Source organism: Hylobates moloch, unplaced genomic scaffold (genome assembly GCF_009828535.3).
Source record: "Hylobates moloch isolate HMO894 unplaced genomic scaffold, HMol_V3 SCAFFOLD_7, whole genome shotgun sequence".
Lineage (NCBI taxonomy): Eukaryota > Metazoa > Chordata > Mammalia > Primates > Hylobatidae > Hylobates > Hylobates moloch.
This window is the reverse complement of record NW_026652282.1, coordinates 61,378,013-61,395,664: the sequence shown is the minus strand read 5'-3', so window position 1 is coordinate 61,395,664 and position 17,652 is coordinate 61,378,013. Positions and strand designations below refer to the sequence as shown.

The 17,652-nt window shown below is 41.0% G+C and overlaps 1 protein-coding gene across 1 annotated transcript in view; it reads right to left on the bottom strand.

Moving 5' to 3' along the window:
- SLC16A2 (solute carrier family 16 member 2) overlaps positions 1 to 17,652 on the bottom strand; it is a 118,684-nt gene that overhangs the window by 12,547 nt on the left and 88,485 nt on the right. The window contains exon 2 of the mRNA XM_032757199.2: positions 1,152 to 1,296. Coding sequence (XP_032613090.1) covers positions 1,152 to 1,296 — 145 coding nt within the window. The remainder of the gene's footprint in view (positions 1 to 1,151; positions 1,297 to 17,652) is intronic.

The following is a 17,652-nucleotide window of genomic DNA, read 5'->3' as shown; positions in this document are numbered from 1 at the left end:
ACAGGGCCCAGTTAAGGCAAAACACAATTATCATTCTCTACTGTGAGTGGAAACTTAGGCCTAGAGAGCCATGACGCTTTTCTGGGTAACTAAGCTCAGAAAGCAAGTCTCTGACATGTTAGCTGTGACCTCATCCCAGACATGTCACCACGGCCATTTCTCATTTCCATGTTTCCAAGCTGGCATTCCCCTACATCGGCCCAAGCAGATTGGAAGTAGGAGGTACCATAACTTCCAAAGTGTCTTTGGCAGAAAGTCAACAGAGTTCTTTAGGAATTCCATATTCCTCAGGCTGTGGTATAGGGTATTTATTCTCCCTTACCCTACACACATTCTTCTGCAGGGCTGGCAGAAAAGAAAGCAGAAAATGAACCTAGAGCCTGCTTCTTGCCTGACACTGCCAAGTTCTGCCAGTGGAACCAGTGGGACTAGGGTTTCAGTTTAGCCCAGGCCTAGCTGGGTAGCTGGGTTCTGGGTTTGTATCTCAGTAAGGGATATTGCTAATCATCCTTCTGATGCCCGTGATGTAAATCATTATCTGTCCCAAATCATCCATATGTCAGCAGCCTGAGCTATCTGGAAAAGAGTCAGAAATGCTAAACATCCTTGGGCTCAGTTGACCTCTTTTTCAGCATAAGATTCCTTTGGGAATCCTGTGCTAGGTGTTCACATGGACTCACTTGAGAAGCTCAATCTTGGGATGGAAAGTGAGGTTGTGAGATGTGTGGCACACTGAAGGGGAATCGAATAGCAGAGTTGAAAGAGATGTAAAAAGACCACATGGTCAAATCCCCTCATGTTACAGATATAGAAATTGAGGCACAGAGAGAGCAATGGTACTCATCAATTGTTCTATTGCCATTCAGTTGCCAAAACTGGACTTGGGCCCAGCTCTATGAACTACCAGGCTTAGAGCACTCCTACCACTTTGGAACTCTTGGGTCCTCTCTGGGGATAGTCCCCACCAATGTGTCCTGGGGACCCTACCTAGATGAGTTCACTGGATTCTGAATCCAGGGTGCAGGATCTTTAAGGGCGCTACAGGGTCATAGCCACAGGGGATTCTGCAGTGAGAAAAGTAGCCCTAGCTAAAGCCCAGAAAAAAACCAACCCTCAGCCTTGGGGAAATAACCACCAACTCTTAGCCTTACCTGGTGAAGGAGCTGGTATGGAGGCCAATGAAAGCAACCGCAGCCCCTGCGGTTGCTGTGATTCGGCAGCCCAAACGGTCAGTGAATATACTCACAATGGGAGAACAGAAGAAGATCATACCCATCGCGAGGGCTCCTACCCATGCTGCAGAGAAAACAAGTGCAAAGACACTTTAGCTTAGTGTAGTGCCTGGTGGTACTGCTGGCATCTCAGCTCTTCTTCTCTGGCCTTTCACAGGGGGCATTGCATTAGTCTGCATTGCCAGCTTGCTAGTCCCTGATGATCAGAGAGTTTTGCAAGAAGAGACTAGATATAAAACGGGATTCTATCACTGGGGTAAGATTTGGACTAGTCAATATTTCAGGCCTTTCCAGGGATGCTAAGCCAGATCTATAGCCTTAGGTTCTAAGCCACTGGCTTCAGGGGCAAAAAACATTGGGGTTAAGCTTTCAGGAGCTAAGGTCAGGCTTGTCCCCAGCATTAGAACAACCCTGTGACGATGATAAGACTAAGGAGCAGAGAAGGCCACAGACAAAACCCTCCTGGAATTGTACTAGGATACAAGGCAGGTTCATGGGCCACCTAAAGATTTCTAAGGACACTGTGCAAGAGAGTCATGTAACCCTCATGCTGAAATCCGTCATCAGAGCCCATGTTTGGCAAATTCCTGATTTCAAACTCAAGAAGATATTATCCTGTTTCTAAAGGCTCTTAAGTGTCTATAACAATCCTCACTAAGGAGGAAGGAACTTGCCCTTTTACTTAGATTCTTCCAGTCTGTTTCCCTTTGCTCAGCCCTCAGAAGGAAAGTTCAAGCTTTTTTTTTTATTTCGTCTGAAGGCTGTTATCAAGTTTCATCTTGAGCCTCTCTTTTCTCCGCCAAATAATCTTAGTTCCCTTAACTTTTCCTCTTAGCTTTAATTTCTAACTCTGAAATTAATTTCAGAACTCTCCTTTGAACACTTCCAACTCTTCATCAACATCATCAAAGAGCATTCATTGAGTGACACATGAGCTAGGCACTGGGCCAACTTCTGGCTCTCTCCAACTGTGGAGCCCCAATGGGCCAAAGGAGCTCAGTCTGGGGCTAGTCAACTGGCTGTGTCTCTTACCTCAGTACCAAATATGTTGCTCAGCTCCCCATTGGGAATCTTTACTTTGTTGGAGCCCTACCCTGAGCCCTCTCTGCCTGGCTTCAAAAGTACTAGCCTGGGACAGCAGGAGATCTTAACTTTTTATCATAATTTCACCTCTTACCTTGCCATTTCATCTCCTATCAGCTGTGAGATCTTGAGAAGTCACACAGCATTTCTCTAATCCTCAGTTTTCTCATCTGTGAAATGGAGATTAAAATTTCTGCTTGTGCCTGCCTCAAACATTTCTTTTTCTTTTTCTTTCTTTCTTTCTTTTTTTTTTTTTTGAGACAGAGTCTCACTTTGTCCCCCAGGCTGGAGTGCAGTGGCCCGATCTCGGCTCACTGCAAGCTCCGCCTCCTGGGTTCACGCCATTCTCCTGCCTCAGCCTCCTGAGTAGCTGGGACTACAGGCGCCTGCCACCACGCCCGGCTAATTTTTTTGTGTGTTTTCAGTAGAGACAGGGTTTCACTGTGTTAGCCAGGATGGTCTCGATCTCCTGACCTTGTGATCTGCTGATGATCAGGGCCAGGCGTTGTGGCTCACCCCTGTAATCCCAGCACTTTGGGAGGCCAGGGCAGGCAGATCACGAAGTCAGGAGATCGAGACCATCCTGGCTAACACAGTGAAACCCCGTCTCTACTCAAAATACAAAAAATTAGCTGGGTGTGGTTGCGGGCGCCTGTAGTTCCAGCTACTCGGGAGGCTGAGGCAGGAGAATCGCTTGAACCCAAGAGGCAGAGCTTGCAGTGAGCCGAGATCTCGCCACTGCGCTCCAGGCTGGGTGACAGACTGAGACTCCGTCTAAAGAAAAAAAATCAGATATAATTATATGTATAAGAGAACTTTGTAAATATCAATAATCACATCATGTTTAAAAATCAATGCAAAATGGATCGTAGACTTAATGTAAAACTTACAACTATAAAACTTCTAGAAGAACATATAGGAGACAAATCTTCCTGGCCTTTGGTTAGGCAAAGATTTTGCAGATATTCACAAATAGTATGATCCATAAAAGAAAAGATTTGATATATTAGACTTGATCAAAATTGAAAACTTCTGCTTTTCAAAAATAGTTATGAAAATGAAAAGGCAAGCCATAGACAGAGAAATTTTGCAGCACACAAATTCTGACAATAGACTGGTATCCACCATACAAGAGTGAGTTGACTCTCACAACTCAATAATAAAGCAAACAATCTAACTTAAAATATGGGCAAAAGAATTGAACAGAGATTACACAATTACACATGTGGACATACCTTTATGATATGAATAGTAATTAAGCATATAAAAAGATGCTCAACATCACTAATAAGTTGAGAAACGCATATTAAAACCACAATGAGATAGCCCTTACCAAGAAAGGCTTTTTTCTTTTCTTTTTCTTTTTCTTTTTCTTTTCTTTTTTTTTCTTGAGACAGAGTTTCACTCTGTCTCCCAGGCCGAAGTGCAGAGGCACAATCTTGGTTCACTGCCACCTCTGCCTCCCAGGTTCAAGCAATTCGTGTGCCTCAGTCTCCCGGGTAGCTGGGATTACAGGCGCACACCACCATGCCTAATTTTTTGTATTTTTAGTAGAGATGGGGTTTCACCATGATGGCCAGGCTGGTCTCAAACTCCGGGCCTCAAGTGATCCACCTGCCTCAGTCTCCCAAAGTGCTGGGATTATAGGTGTGAGCGATGGTGCCCAGCAAAGAAAGGCTTTTACAAAATGATAATACCTAATACTGGGGAGGATATGGAGGAACTGGAAATGTAATACACTGCTGGTGGCAATGCAAAACAGTACTCACTTTGGAAAACAGTTTGGCAGCTTCCTGTGAAGTTAGTCATAAATTTACCATGATCCCGAAAACCCACTGCTAGATATTAACTCAAGACGAATGAAAACTTATGTTCACACAAAAACCTGAACCTAGATGATTACACTAGCTTTTTTTCATAATTGCCCAAATCTGGAAACAATCCAAATGTACTTCAACTAGTGAATGGATAAACAAATGAATACACATTAATACAATGGAATACAACACAGCAATAGGCAGGAATGAACTACTGAAACTTGAACAATCTCAAAGGCGTTATGCTAAGTAAACGAAGCCAGACTCAAATTATTCCTTCCACTTACAGGAAATTCTGGAAAAGACAAAACTATGGGGACAGAAAAACAAATCAGTAGGTGCCAGGAGGAAGGATGAGGGAGACAATTGACTACAGAGGGGCATGAAGAAACTTTTTGGGGGTAATGAAAATGTTATCAAGTTTCATCTTGAGTCTCTCTTTTCTAAGCTTTATATGTTATATATCTTGATTATGATGGTGGTATTCTTTTGTCAAAATTCATAGAACTGAGCATGTAAAAAGGGTGAATACTACCATATGTAATTATATCTCGATAAATCTGATGTTATTTTTAAAGGTGGGGAGAAGGTGAGAAAGCAGAAAGTGCCAGTTCAAGATCTCATTTATGATATATGTATCTTTATTCTGGCCAGAGTAAAAAAGTAGCTCAGCTGTATTGTCAAAGAGAAAGAAATAATTAAATTTAGCAAATCATCTTACTGACATTTTATAACTAGAACTCACCATTGTTTGGCCCTTCTGAATGTCTATCATATAATGAAAACTGATTATTATTCTTATAAGGAATTTTTTGTACAGTCAAAGAAAGTTTAAATTGTGTTTGATATAGCTTTTAAAAATTAATCTATTTGGTTTAAAAAAACATTTTAAATTGTGAAATAATTATAGATTCACAGGAAATAGCCAAGATAGTCCAGAGAGGTCCCATGAACTCTTCACCAAGTTTCCCCTTATGTAACTATAGTATGATATCAAAACCAGAAAACTGGGGGTGGCACAATATGTACATATAGTTCTATATCATTTTATCATGGGTAGATTCCTGAAACCACCATTGTAATCAAGATACAGAACTATTCCATCACCACAAAGATCTCCTTTGTGTTACAGTCACATTAAGCCCACTCCCCCACCAGCCATAACTCCTAGCAATCACAAATTTGAAGAAAGTTATATAAATGGAGTCATACAGTATGTGGCCTTTTGAAATTGACTTTTTTTTACCCAGCGTAATACCCTGGAAATACATATTTGAAGTGAGTTCTTATAGACAGCATATAGCTGGGTCATGATTTTTTTTTCTATCCACTCTGCCAATCTCTGTCTTTGAACTGATATATTTAGATCATTTACATTTGATGTAATCATTGATACATTAGGGCAATTTTATTTTTATTTCCTCTTTGTTTTCTGTTTTTATTTTCTCTGTGTTCTTTTATCCTGCCTGCCTATGGGTTACTTTAAAAGTTTTTGGAATTCCACTCTATTTATTGTGCTTTTAAGTGTGTTCCTTTGTATACCTTTTTTAGTGGCCACTGAAAAATGTACTCAGAGAAATCACATTATATGTATATAATGGTATCACATCATATGTATACAACATCGTTGGTGTCGACATGTTACTAGTTTGAGAGGAGTGTAGAAACCTAACCTCCCTTATATCTCCTCACCCTCCCTCATTTATAATAAAATTGTCTTAAATATTTCCTCTACATCTATTAATAACCACATTAGGCATTATTATAATTTTTCTTCAACTGTTAAACCTAATATACAAAACACAAAAGGGACCAGGCACTATGGCTCATGCTTGTAATGTCAGCACTTTGGGAGGCCAAGGTGGGCAGATAACTTGAGTCTAGGAGTTTGAGACCAGCGTGGGTAACATGGCAAAACTCCATCTCTACAAAAAATCAGCTGGGCATGGTGGTGCACACCCATAGTCCCAGCTACTCAGGAGGCTGAGGTGGGAGGATCACCTGAGCCCAGGAGGCTGAGGCTGCTGCAGTGAGCCATGATTGTGCCACTGCACTCCAGCCTGGGTGACACAGTGACAGCCTGTCTCCAAAAAAAAAAAATAAAGAAAAAAAAACACAAAAGGAGAAGAAATCTAAATCAATTATATTATAATATCTGTTATATTTATGTATAATTTTACTTTTTCCACTGTTCTTTCTTTCTGATGTTCCAAGATTCCTTCTTCCATTGTTTCTTTTCTGGTTAAATAATTTCCTTTAGCTATTCTTTGAGGGTAGGTCTGTTGGAGACAAATTCTCTTAGTTTTCCTTCGTTTGAGAATGTATTGATTTCCTCATTCCTTCCTGAAGGATATTTTCACTGGACATACAATTCTGAGCTAAGAGAGCTTTTATTTCAGCACTTTGCCCTCCGTGGTTTCTGATGAGAAATCTTCTGTCGTTTTAATTGTTTTTCCCCTAGAGTTAAGGTGTCATTTCTCTCTTACTGTTTTCAAGATGTGTGTGTGTGTGCGTGCACGTGCATGTCTGTGTGTTTAGTTTTTGAAAGTTTGACTGTGATGTGTCTTGCATAGAGTTCTTTGAGTTTATGCTCTTTGGTATTTGCTCAGTTTCTTAAATCTACAGACTTATGTTTTTACCAGAGTTGGGAAGTTTTCAGCAATTATTTCTTCAAGTATCTTTTCAGCCCCGCCTTTTTCCTCTTCTGGGACTCCTCTGATGACAGAAATGTTAAATATTTTGTTATAACCTCACAGGCATCTGATGCTCTTTCCATTTTTTTCAATCTATCTTCTCTCTGTGGTCCAGACTGGATAATTATTGTTCTGCCTTCAAGTTCACCGATTCCTTCTTCTGTCTTCTCTCATCTGCTGTGGGGCCCATCCAGTGGGCTTATTTTATTTTGGTTATATATTTTTCAGCTCCAAAATTTTCCATTTATTTCATCTTTATATCTTCTATTTATCTGCTGAGACTTAGTATTTTTTTCATTTGTTCCAAGTATGATTGTAATGATTTGTTAAAGCATTTTTTGATGGATGCTTTAAAATCCTTGCCAAATAATTCAATTTCTGTATTATCTTCATGTTAGTGTCAGTTGATAGTCTTTTCTTGTTGAAGTCAAGATTTCCCTGGTCCTTGGTGTGTTTCATGATTTTCTATTGTATTCTGGAAATTTTAGATATGAGACTCTGGATCTTATTTAAATCTTGTGTTTTAGAAGGCCTCTTCTGATACTGTACCATTGAGGGACCACTTCATTACTACCAGATGGGGGTGGAAGTCCAGGTTCCTTGCTTAGCTTCTATTGACACTCTAAGAAGGAAGGGTACCTTGTTATTTCTGAGCAGGGGTGGGTATTCAATATCCCTACTAGGCTTCTTTTGATATCTTCCTGGTTGCGAGGAGTAGGGGTTCCTTTTTACTGTTTCCCATGTGGTCTTACCTCAGTGAGTTATGGTGAAAGTCCCAGTTTCCTACCTGGCTTTCACTGACACCACCTTGGCACCTTGCCAGGAGTGGGAGAGGTGGTTGGAGGTTATGCCCGGGCAGGGGTGAAAGTCCAGGCTCCCTATGTGGTCTCTACTGACACCATGGGGGAGGGGTAGGCCTTGTTACTGCTGAGAGGGGAAGAAATTCCTGGCTCCCTACTAAGTTTTCTCAGCATGGGAGGCGGGGAGGTTGGAGCACCTTGTTACAGCTGGGTGAGTGTAGAAGTCTTGGCTCCCCAGTAGGCCTTTGTTGGCAAAGGTCAAGTGGGGTGCATTTTTTCCCGTGGTGTTAGGCTGCAGTAGAGGGGTTATTGTTTAAAGCTTTTTTGTTTTGCTAGGCTGCCCCTTTTCCCATCTTTTGGCTAGACAAATCAAGCTTTTTTTTTTTGTCTGCTTCCATTGGCATTTCTTGGTTGCTGGCTTCTTCAGCTCCAGGTCTAAGATATGTGAAGCAAAAAGAAAACTCAGGTTTTCTGTTACATTTTTTCTTAGATCCCAAGTTTCCTAGCCCATCTGCCTTCTTCTCTCCACTTTTCAATCTTGTTACATTTGTTTTAGATATAACGTCCAGCATTTTTAGCTGTACTGCATTGGAAGTATAGAGAAAAGTGCCTTAATATAGTTTTTAATATTAAATGTATATTTTTAAAAATGAAGTAATTCATATGTTATATTAATTTATTCAACAGTTATTTAACATTCTCTCTGGCCCAGATACATGTCTATCCCATAGGCATTCAAGATGTTAAATGAGTGACATATGGTATTTGACTTCAAGGATCTTACAGTAGTGTAGGGAACACATTGTTTTTTTAAGTAGGGCAATAAAATTTATGAACCTCATGGTTCAAGGCCAGAATAAAACTTTCTATTTAAAGATTTTCAGAGAAGTCAGAAACTCCAAGTGAGAGAAAATTTTCTATAAAGGGAGAGAAAGGTAATCTAATAGCTAGATTGTGACTGAAGAAGAATAGCATTATATAAGAGAAGTGACTTAAGGGACTGTTAGTGGGATAGATTATCAAAAAATTTTAGTAAGAGAAAAATAATCAAGCAATGACTATGTTAAAAAAGAAGAACTAATAGTCATGATAACAATTATGGTGACAATTATAACCATATTGATAATAGATAGGTGTTATTGGGTGTTACTGGTTATCCTTTACCTTTCTTATATTCAGTTTCCCATTTTGGAAAATGCAAAGAGTAGGTAGAGGTTTTCTAGAATTCTAACAATTCTTGGACTCAAAGCTAGGAGTTTCTTTTGTTCCCCATAATTACCCCTGCTCGTATATGGGGAAGACAAAGAGATTTCAGTGAAGCAGCTGAGATATGTGGGAGAGTTGGGTGGATTTCAACAGGCAATGTACACACCTATCTTTCTAAAGAGACTTGGAAAAATCAGAGGTGGAACCTGATAACATTCCATCAAGGAGAAAGCATTATTTTCAATCCACAGTGCCTAAGTGCTGAGCAAGTATCTGATTCCTGACTAATAAATTTTGTGTTCAACAGATCCTTGGATTTTGAGGATGAACTATTATAATTCGTATAATTCAATAGTATAATTATTATACCATTCACACTTTTCCTCAGTGGTTCCCAGAGTTATTTTCAACCTTAACCTTCCCCTCTCAGCGGTAACAAGGCCTACCCCTCTCTTATGGTACCATGGCGTAAGACTTGGCCCCAAAAGGCCTGTATCTAAGTGAACTTATGTCTGTATTCAGCAGGCACCCCTACTTTCCTCCTCAAAGCACCCATATCTAACTAGATTTCTGTTGGACCTGGGCAGCACAAGGCCAGAACTCTGGCTTTTCCAGCACCATCCTGGATCTGTTGGCCCTCAAGCTTCCTCATCCTCAAAGTCTTTTTACTCAAATACTCAATTAGTGCCTTGGCTCCTTATGCAGGCACTCAGGCTAGCGTCTTTGAAGTACAGGAGACTGCTCAGAAAATAATTCAAGTGTGAGACCAGATTCCTCACTCCTTGGCTGCTGAAAGCCAACCTCTCTGAGTTATCCCCCTCTGAGTTGAAAGAGAGAGAGGGGGTACTCCAAGAGCCAAACTCTCCAAATACATTACAAGCTTTCATAAATTCCTGTTATTGTGGGGAACTAACAAAACTCAAATGAAGGAATGATGGTGCAAAGTCAAATAAGGGTCAAAGCTAGGTCAAGGGTAGATAGGAAGAGAGATAAGGTGGGTGACACAGGGGCAGAGATGGCTCCATTCAAGAGCCCCTACTTCTTGACAAGATGCACAGTACAGTGAGAGAATAGCAAATAGGATTAAGAGGCCAGGTTCTAAGGCTAAGCTATCCAACTGCTATACCCAGTGCTAAGTGGAGAGAATGGCACCACGAATTGGATTCTGTGTTGCCAGAAATATTCACTTGCTTCTGCCCCATCACCACACATCTTCAGAGTTCCCAGAACACGGTGATGTGTCCACATCTAGTTTGGATAGATGGGATAGTTGGAATGGTATTGGTTTGGCATGGGGACAGTATGCGGTAGGTGGCAGGCAGCTCAAGACTGTGATGACTTATGCCAGCACATCCAGCCAGGTGGTGGGCACGCATTAGTCAGATGACTGAAAGAATTGGTGAAACATATTTAAAAGGAGGATGTAGGTGAAAGCACTTCAGGAGTCAGCTGGGGAGCTCCAGAGGGAAGAAATGCAAGACTCTGTTCTTCTTTGGGGACTGAGATAACAGGAGCCCTTATCTCTGCAGCTCATCAGAAGAGTGACCTCCAGCTGAGCGTCATTTATTAATTATTTCCCTGGCCTTGGGCAGGGCCCAGAGTTAAGTGTTACATAACTGTCTGTCCAGTGAATAGATGAAACACTCTTGCTCAGAGAAGTTTCTTTCAAACCTTTTTCCATTTTCTGACAAACACTGTGTTGAAAAGCTCTTTCTTCCAGCACTCAGACACTATAAGCCCATTTACTTTGGTAACTACTCACCATCCGTCCATTGTGTCTAGAATTCTACTTCATATTTCTAGCAAATCTTTATTTTAAAAGTCCAAAGGTACTTTCATATTTGTCCTGGCATTGGGTCCTCCCAGTATCTTAACTTTTTTCTTCATTATAATGTGATGGTGTTTTTCTGGGGGTGGCACAGCAATACTAGAAAACATTACTTTCCAAGCATTCCATATCTAAAAAAATCGCGGCCGGGTGCGGTGGCCCACGCCTGTAATCCCAGCACTTTGGGAGGTCGAGGTGGGTGGATCACTTGAGGTCAGGAGTTCAAGCCAGCCTGGCCAACATGGTGAAATCCTGTCTCTACTAAAAAAATACAAAAAAATTAGCCGGGTGTGGTGGCACGTGCCTGTAGTCCCAGCTACTCAGGAGGCTGAGGAAGGAGAATCGCTTGAACCCAGGAGGTGGAAGTTGCAGTGAGCCGAGATTGCACCGCTGCACTCCAGCCTGGGCAACAGAGTGAGACTCCGTCTCAAAAAAAGAGGAAAAAACATCATGATCAAGTGTGATTTATCCTGGAAATGCAAGGTTAGTTCAACATTCAAAAATCGATCAATGCAATATGCAGTTATACCAGACTTAAAATTAAAAATGTATTTATAATCATCTCAACCAATGCAGAAAAAGCATTTGACAAAATCCAGTATCCATTCAAAATTTTAAAAAAACTCTTAGCAAACCAGAAATACAAGGGAACTTTCACAACCCGATAGAGGGCAACCATGAAAATCCTATAGCTAACATCATCTTGTGAAAGACTGAATGGTTCCACACTACGGTTAGGAATAGGGTGCCAGATGCAGTGGCTCACACCTCTAATCCCAGCAATTTGGGAGGCCGAGGCAGGTGGACCACTTGAGTCCAGGAGTTCAAGACCAGCCTGGGCAACATAGTGAGACCCACTCTCTACAAAAAATACAAAAATTAGCTAGACACGGTGGCACGCACCTGGAGTTCCAGCTACTCAAGAGGCTGAGTCAGGAGGATCACCTGAGCCTGGGGAGGTGGAGGCTACAGTGAGTGTGATCGCACCACTGCACTCCAGCCTGGGCAACAGAGTGAGACCCTGTCTCAAACAAACAAACAAACAAATGAACAAAAAGGATAGGAAAAGGATGTCTGCTCTCACTAATTCTATTTAACATTCCATTGGAGGTTCCAGCTAATGCAATAAGACAGTAAGAAGACGTGGGAGGGTGGGAAGAGGGAGAGTAGCAGAAAAGATATTTACTGGGTACTGGGCTTAATACCGGGTTGATAAAATAATATGTACAACAAACCCCTGTGACACGTGTTTACCTATGTAACATATCTTCACATGTACCCCAAACCTAAAATAAAAGTTACAAGACAATAAAAAGAAATAGAAGACACACAGGTTGGAAATGAAGAAGTAAAACTGTCTTTATTTACAGACAACATTATCATTTACATAGAAAACTCAAAGGACTCTACAAAAAAAAATCTAGAACTAATAAATAAGCTAAGCAAGATCTCAGAATATACAAAGTCAATATACAAAAACAAATTGTATTTATATATACTAGCAATGGATAATTAAACATTGAAATAAAAATACCATTTGCAATGTCATCAAAATTTGTAATACTTATGGATAAATTTGTTTTAAAACATGTCAGACCTCTATATTGAAAATTACAAAAAGTTGCTAAGAGAAATTAAAGAAGACAAATAAATGGAGGGATATATATTGTTCATGGGTCAGATGTCAATTTTCTCCAATTGTTCTGTAGATACAATGCAACCCTAATTAACATCCCAGCGAGGTTTTTTTGGTAGAATTTTGCAAGCTGATATTCAAATTTAAGTGTAAAGGAAAAAAACATAGAATTGAGAAAATAATTTTGACAAAGAATAAAGTTAGAATACTTATATTATCTCATTTCAAGACTTACTATAAAATTACACTGTTGGTAGGAATGTAAATTAGTACAGCCATTATGGAAAACAGTGTGGTGATTTCTCAAAAAACTAAAAATAGAACTACCATATGACCCAGCAATCCCACTGCTAGATAGTTATCCAAAGGAAAGAAAATCGGTATGTCAAAGAATTAAGTGTACTGCCACGTTTATTGCAGTACTATTCACAACAGCCAAGATATTGAATCAACCTAAGTGTTCATCAACAAATAAATGGATAAAGAAAATGTAGTATATATACACAATGGAATACCATTTGGCCATCAAAAAGAATGAAATCCTGTCATTTGGTATTTGACTTTCTGTGCTAACTTATTTCACTTAAGATAATGGCCTCCAGTTCCATCCATGGTGCTGCAAAAGACATGATTTCATTCTTTTTTATGCTTGAGTAGTATTCTGTGGTATAAATATGCCACATTTTCTTTATCCAATCATCTACTGATGGACACCTAGGTTGATTCCATGACTTTGCTATTGTGAATATTGCTATTGTGAACATTGTAATTGCTATTGTGAATATTGCTATTGTGAGTATTGTAAACTTTGCTATTGTGTATATTGCTGCAATAAACATATGAGTGCAGGTATCATTTTTGTATAATGATTTATTTTCCTTTGAGTAGATACTCAGTAGCAGGGTTGCTGGATTGAATGGTAGTTCTGCCTTACATTCTTTGAGTAATCTGCAAACTGCTTTCCACAGTGACTGAACTAATTTACATTTCCACAAACAGTGTATAAGTGTTCCCTTTTCTCCACATCCTTGGTTTCCTGCGTATCTACATATGTAAAAATGCATCAAATTATACACTTGAAATATATGTGGTTTACTATTTGTAAATTATTCCTCAATAAAGCTTTGAAAAAACAAAAACAAAAACAAATCACAGATGAGGCTGGGCGCAGTTGCTCATGCCTGTAATCCTAACACTTTTGGAGGCCGAGACAGGCAGATGGCTTTAGCTCAGGAGTTCAACACCAGCCTGGGCAACATGGCAAAACCCCGTCTCTACAAAAAAATAAAATAAAATAAAAATTAGCCAGGCGTGGTGGCACAGGCCTGTAGTCCCAGTTACATGGGGTTGGGGGGGGGGGGGTGCGAGTGTTGAGGTGGGAGGATAGCTTGAGCAGGAGATCGAGGTTGCAGTGAGCTGAGATTGCACCACTGCACTCCAGCCTGGGTGACAAAGTGAGATCCCACCTCAAATAAATAATAATAAATAATAAATAAATAAATAAATATCACAGATGAGAACACTGAAGCTCAGAGAGGACATAAACTACTCAAGGACATACAGCAAGTCAATTGCTAACTAAGCCAGAATAAAAACCCCCGATCTCTCTCTCCTGGTGGGTGGAGCCAAGATGGCCGAATAGGAACAGCTCCGGTCTACAGCTCCCAGCATGAGCAGCACAGAAGATGGGTGATTTCTGCATTTCCATTTGAGGTACCGGGTTCATCTCACTAGGGAGTGCCAAACAGTGGGTGCAGGACAGTCGGTGCAGCGCACTGTGCGCGAGCTGAAGCAGGTCGAGGCATTGCCTCACTGGGGAAGCGCAAGGGGTCAGGGAGTTCCCCTTCCTAGTCAAAGAAAGGGGTAACAGACGGCACCTGGAAAATTGGGTCAGTCCCACCCTAATACTGCGCTTTTCCAACGGGCTTGGAAAACGGCACACCAGGAGATTGTGTCCCGCACCTGGCTTGGAGGGTCCTATGCCCACAGAATCTCACTGATTGCTAGCACAGCAGTCTGAGATCAAACTGCAAGGCAGCAGCGAGGCTGGGGGAGGGGCGCCCGCCATTGCCCAGGCTTGCTTAGGTAAACAAAGCAGCCAGGAAGCTCGAACTGGGTGGAGCCCACCACAGCTCAAGGAGGCCTGCCTGCCTCTGTAGGCTCCACCTCTGGGGGCAGGGCACAGACAAACTAAAATTCAGCAGGAGCCTCCGCAGACTTAAATGTCCCTGTCTGACTGACAGCTTTGAAGAGAGTGGTGGTTCTCCCAGCATGCAGCTGGATATCTGAGAATGGATGGACTGCCTCCTAAAGTGGGTCCCTGACCCCCGAGCAGCCTAACTGGGAGGCACCCCCAGTAGGGACAGACTGACACCTCACTCGGCCAGGTACTCCTCTGAGACAAAACTTCCAGAGGAACTATCAGACAGCTGAATTTGTGGTCTCACGAAAATCCACTGTTCTGCAGCCACTGCTGCTGACACCCAGCCAAACAGGGTCTGGAGTGGACCTCTAGTAAACTCCAACAGACCTGCAGCTGAGGGTCCTGTCTGGTAGAAGGAAAACTAACAAACAGAAAGGACATCCACACCAAAAACCCATCTGTACATCACCATCATCAAAGACAAAAAGTAGATAAAACCACAAAGATGGGGAAAAAACAGAGCAGAAAAACTGGAAACTCTAAAAAGCAGAGCACCTCTCTCCCCCCAAAGGAACGCAGTTCCTCACCAGCAATGGAACAAAGCTGGATGGAGAATGATGAGTTGAGAGAAGAAGGCTTCAGACGATCAAACTACTCCGAGCTATGGGAGGAAATTCAAAACAATAGCAAAGAAGTTAAAAACTTTGAAAAAAAAATAGACAAATAGATAACTAGAATAACCAATGGAGAGAAGGGCTTAAAGGAGCTGATGGAGCTGAAAGCCAAGTATCGAGAACTACGTGAAGATTGCAGAAGCCTCAGTAGCAGATGCGATCAACTGGAAGAAAGGGTATCAGTGATGGAAGATGAAATGAATGAAATGAAGCGAGAAGGGAAGTTTACAGAAAAAAGAATAAAAAGAAACGAACAAAGCCTCCAAGAAATTTGGTACTGTGTGAAAAGACCAAATGTACGTCTGATTGGTGTACCTGAAAATGACGGGGAGAATGGAACCAAGTTGGAAAACACTCTGCAAGATATTATCCAGGAGAACTTCCCCAATCTAGCAAGGCAGGCCAACATTCAGATTCAGGAGATACAGGGAACGCCACAAAGATACTCCTCGAGAAGAGCAACTCCAAGACACATAATTGTCAGATTCACCAAAGTTGAAATGAAGGAAAAAATGTTAAGGGCGGCCAGAGAGAAAGGTTGGGTTACCCACAAAGGGAAGCCCATCAGACTAACAGCTGATCTCTCCGCAGAAACTCTACAAGCCAGAAGAGAGTGGGGGCCGATATTCAACATTCTTAAAGAAAAGAATTTTCAACCCAGAATTTCATATCCAGCCAAACTAAGCTTCATAAGTGAAGGAGAAATAAAATCCTTTACAGACAAGCAAATGCTGAGAGATTGTCACCACCAGGCCTGCCCTAAAAGGGCTCCTGAGGGAAGCACTAAACATGGAAAGGAACAACCGGTACCAGCCACTGCAAAAACATGCCAAATTGTAAAGACCATCGAGGCTAGGAAGAAACTGCATCAACTAACGAGCAAAATAACCAACTAACATCATAATGACAGGATCAAATTCACACATAACAGTATTAACTTTAAATGTAAATGGGCTAAATGCTCCAATTAAAAGACACAGACTGGCAAACTGGATAAGGAGTCAAGACCCATCAGTGTGCTGTATTCAGGAACACATCTCACGTGCAGAGACACACATAGACTCAAAATAAAGGGATGGAAGAAGATCTATCAAGCAAATGGAAAACAAAAAAAGGCAGGGGTTGCAATCCTGGTCTCTGATAAAATAGACTTTAAACCAACAAAGATCAAAACAGACAAAGAAGGTCATTACATAATGGTAAAGGGATCAATTCAACAAGAAGAGCTAACTATCCTAAACATATATGCACCTAATACAGGAGCACCCAGATTCATAAAGCAACTCCTCAGTGACCTACAAAGGGACTTAAACTCCCACACAATAATAATGGGAGATTTTAACACCCCACTGTCAACATTAGACAGATCAACGAGACAGAAAGTTAACAAGGATATACAGGAATTGAACTCAGCTCTGCACAAAGTGGACCTAATAGACATCTACAGAACTCTCCACCCCAAATCAACAGAATATACATTTTTTTCAGGACCACACCACACCTATTCCAAAATTGACCACATAGTTGGAAGTAAAGCTCTCCTCAGCAAATGTAAAAGAACAGAAATTATAACAAACTGTCTCTCAGACCACAGTGCAATCAAACTAGAACTCAGGATTAAGAAACTCACTCAAAACCGCTCAACTACGTGGAAACTGAACAACCTGCTCCTGAATGACTACTGGGTACATAATGAAATGAAGGCAGAAATAAAGATGTTCTTTGACACCAATGAGAACAAAGACACAACATACCAGAATCTCTGGGACACATTCAAAGCAGTATGTAGAGGGAAATTTATAGCACTAAATGCCCACAAGAGAAAGCAGGAAAGATCCAAAATTGACACCCTAACATCACAATTAAAAGAACGAGAAAAGCAAGAGCAAACACATTCAAAAGCTAGCAGAAGGCTAGAAATAACTAAAATCAGAGCAGAACTGAAGGAAATAGAGATACAAAAAACCCTTCAAAAACTTAATGAATCCAGGAGCTGGTTTTTTGAAAAGATCAACAAAATTGATAGACTGCTAGCAAGACTAATAAGAAAAGAGAGAAGAATCAAATAGATGCAATAAAAAATGAAAAAGGGGTTATCACCACCAATCCCTCAGAAATACAATCTACCATCCGAGAATACTACAAACACCTCTACACAAATAAACTAGAAAATCTAGAAGAAATGGATAAATTCCTCGACAAATACACCCTCCCAAGACTAAACCAGGAAGAAGTTGAATCTCTGAATAGACCAATAACAGGCTCTGGAATTGTCACAATAATCAATAGTTTACCAACCAAAAAGAGTCCAGGACCTGATGGATTCACAGCCGAATTCTACCAGAGGTACAAGGAGGAACAGGTACCATTCCTTCCGAAACTATTCCAATCAATAGAGAAAGAGGGAATCCTCCCTAACACATTTTATGAGGCCAGCATCGTCCTGATACCAAAGCCTGGCAGAGACATAACCAAAAAAGAGAATTTCAGACCAATATCCTTGATGAACATTGATGCAAAAATCCTCAATAAAATACTGG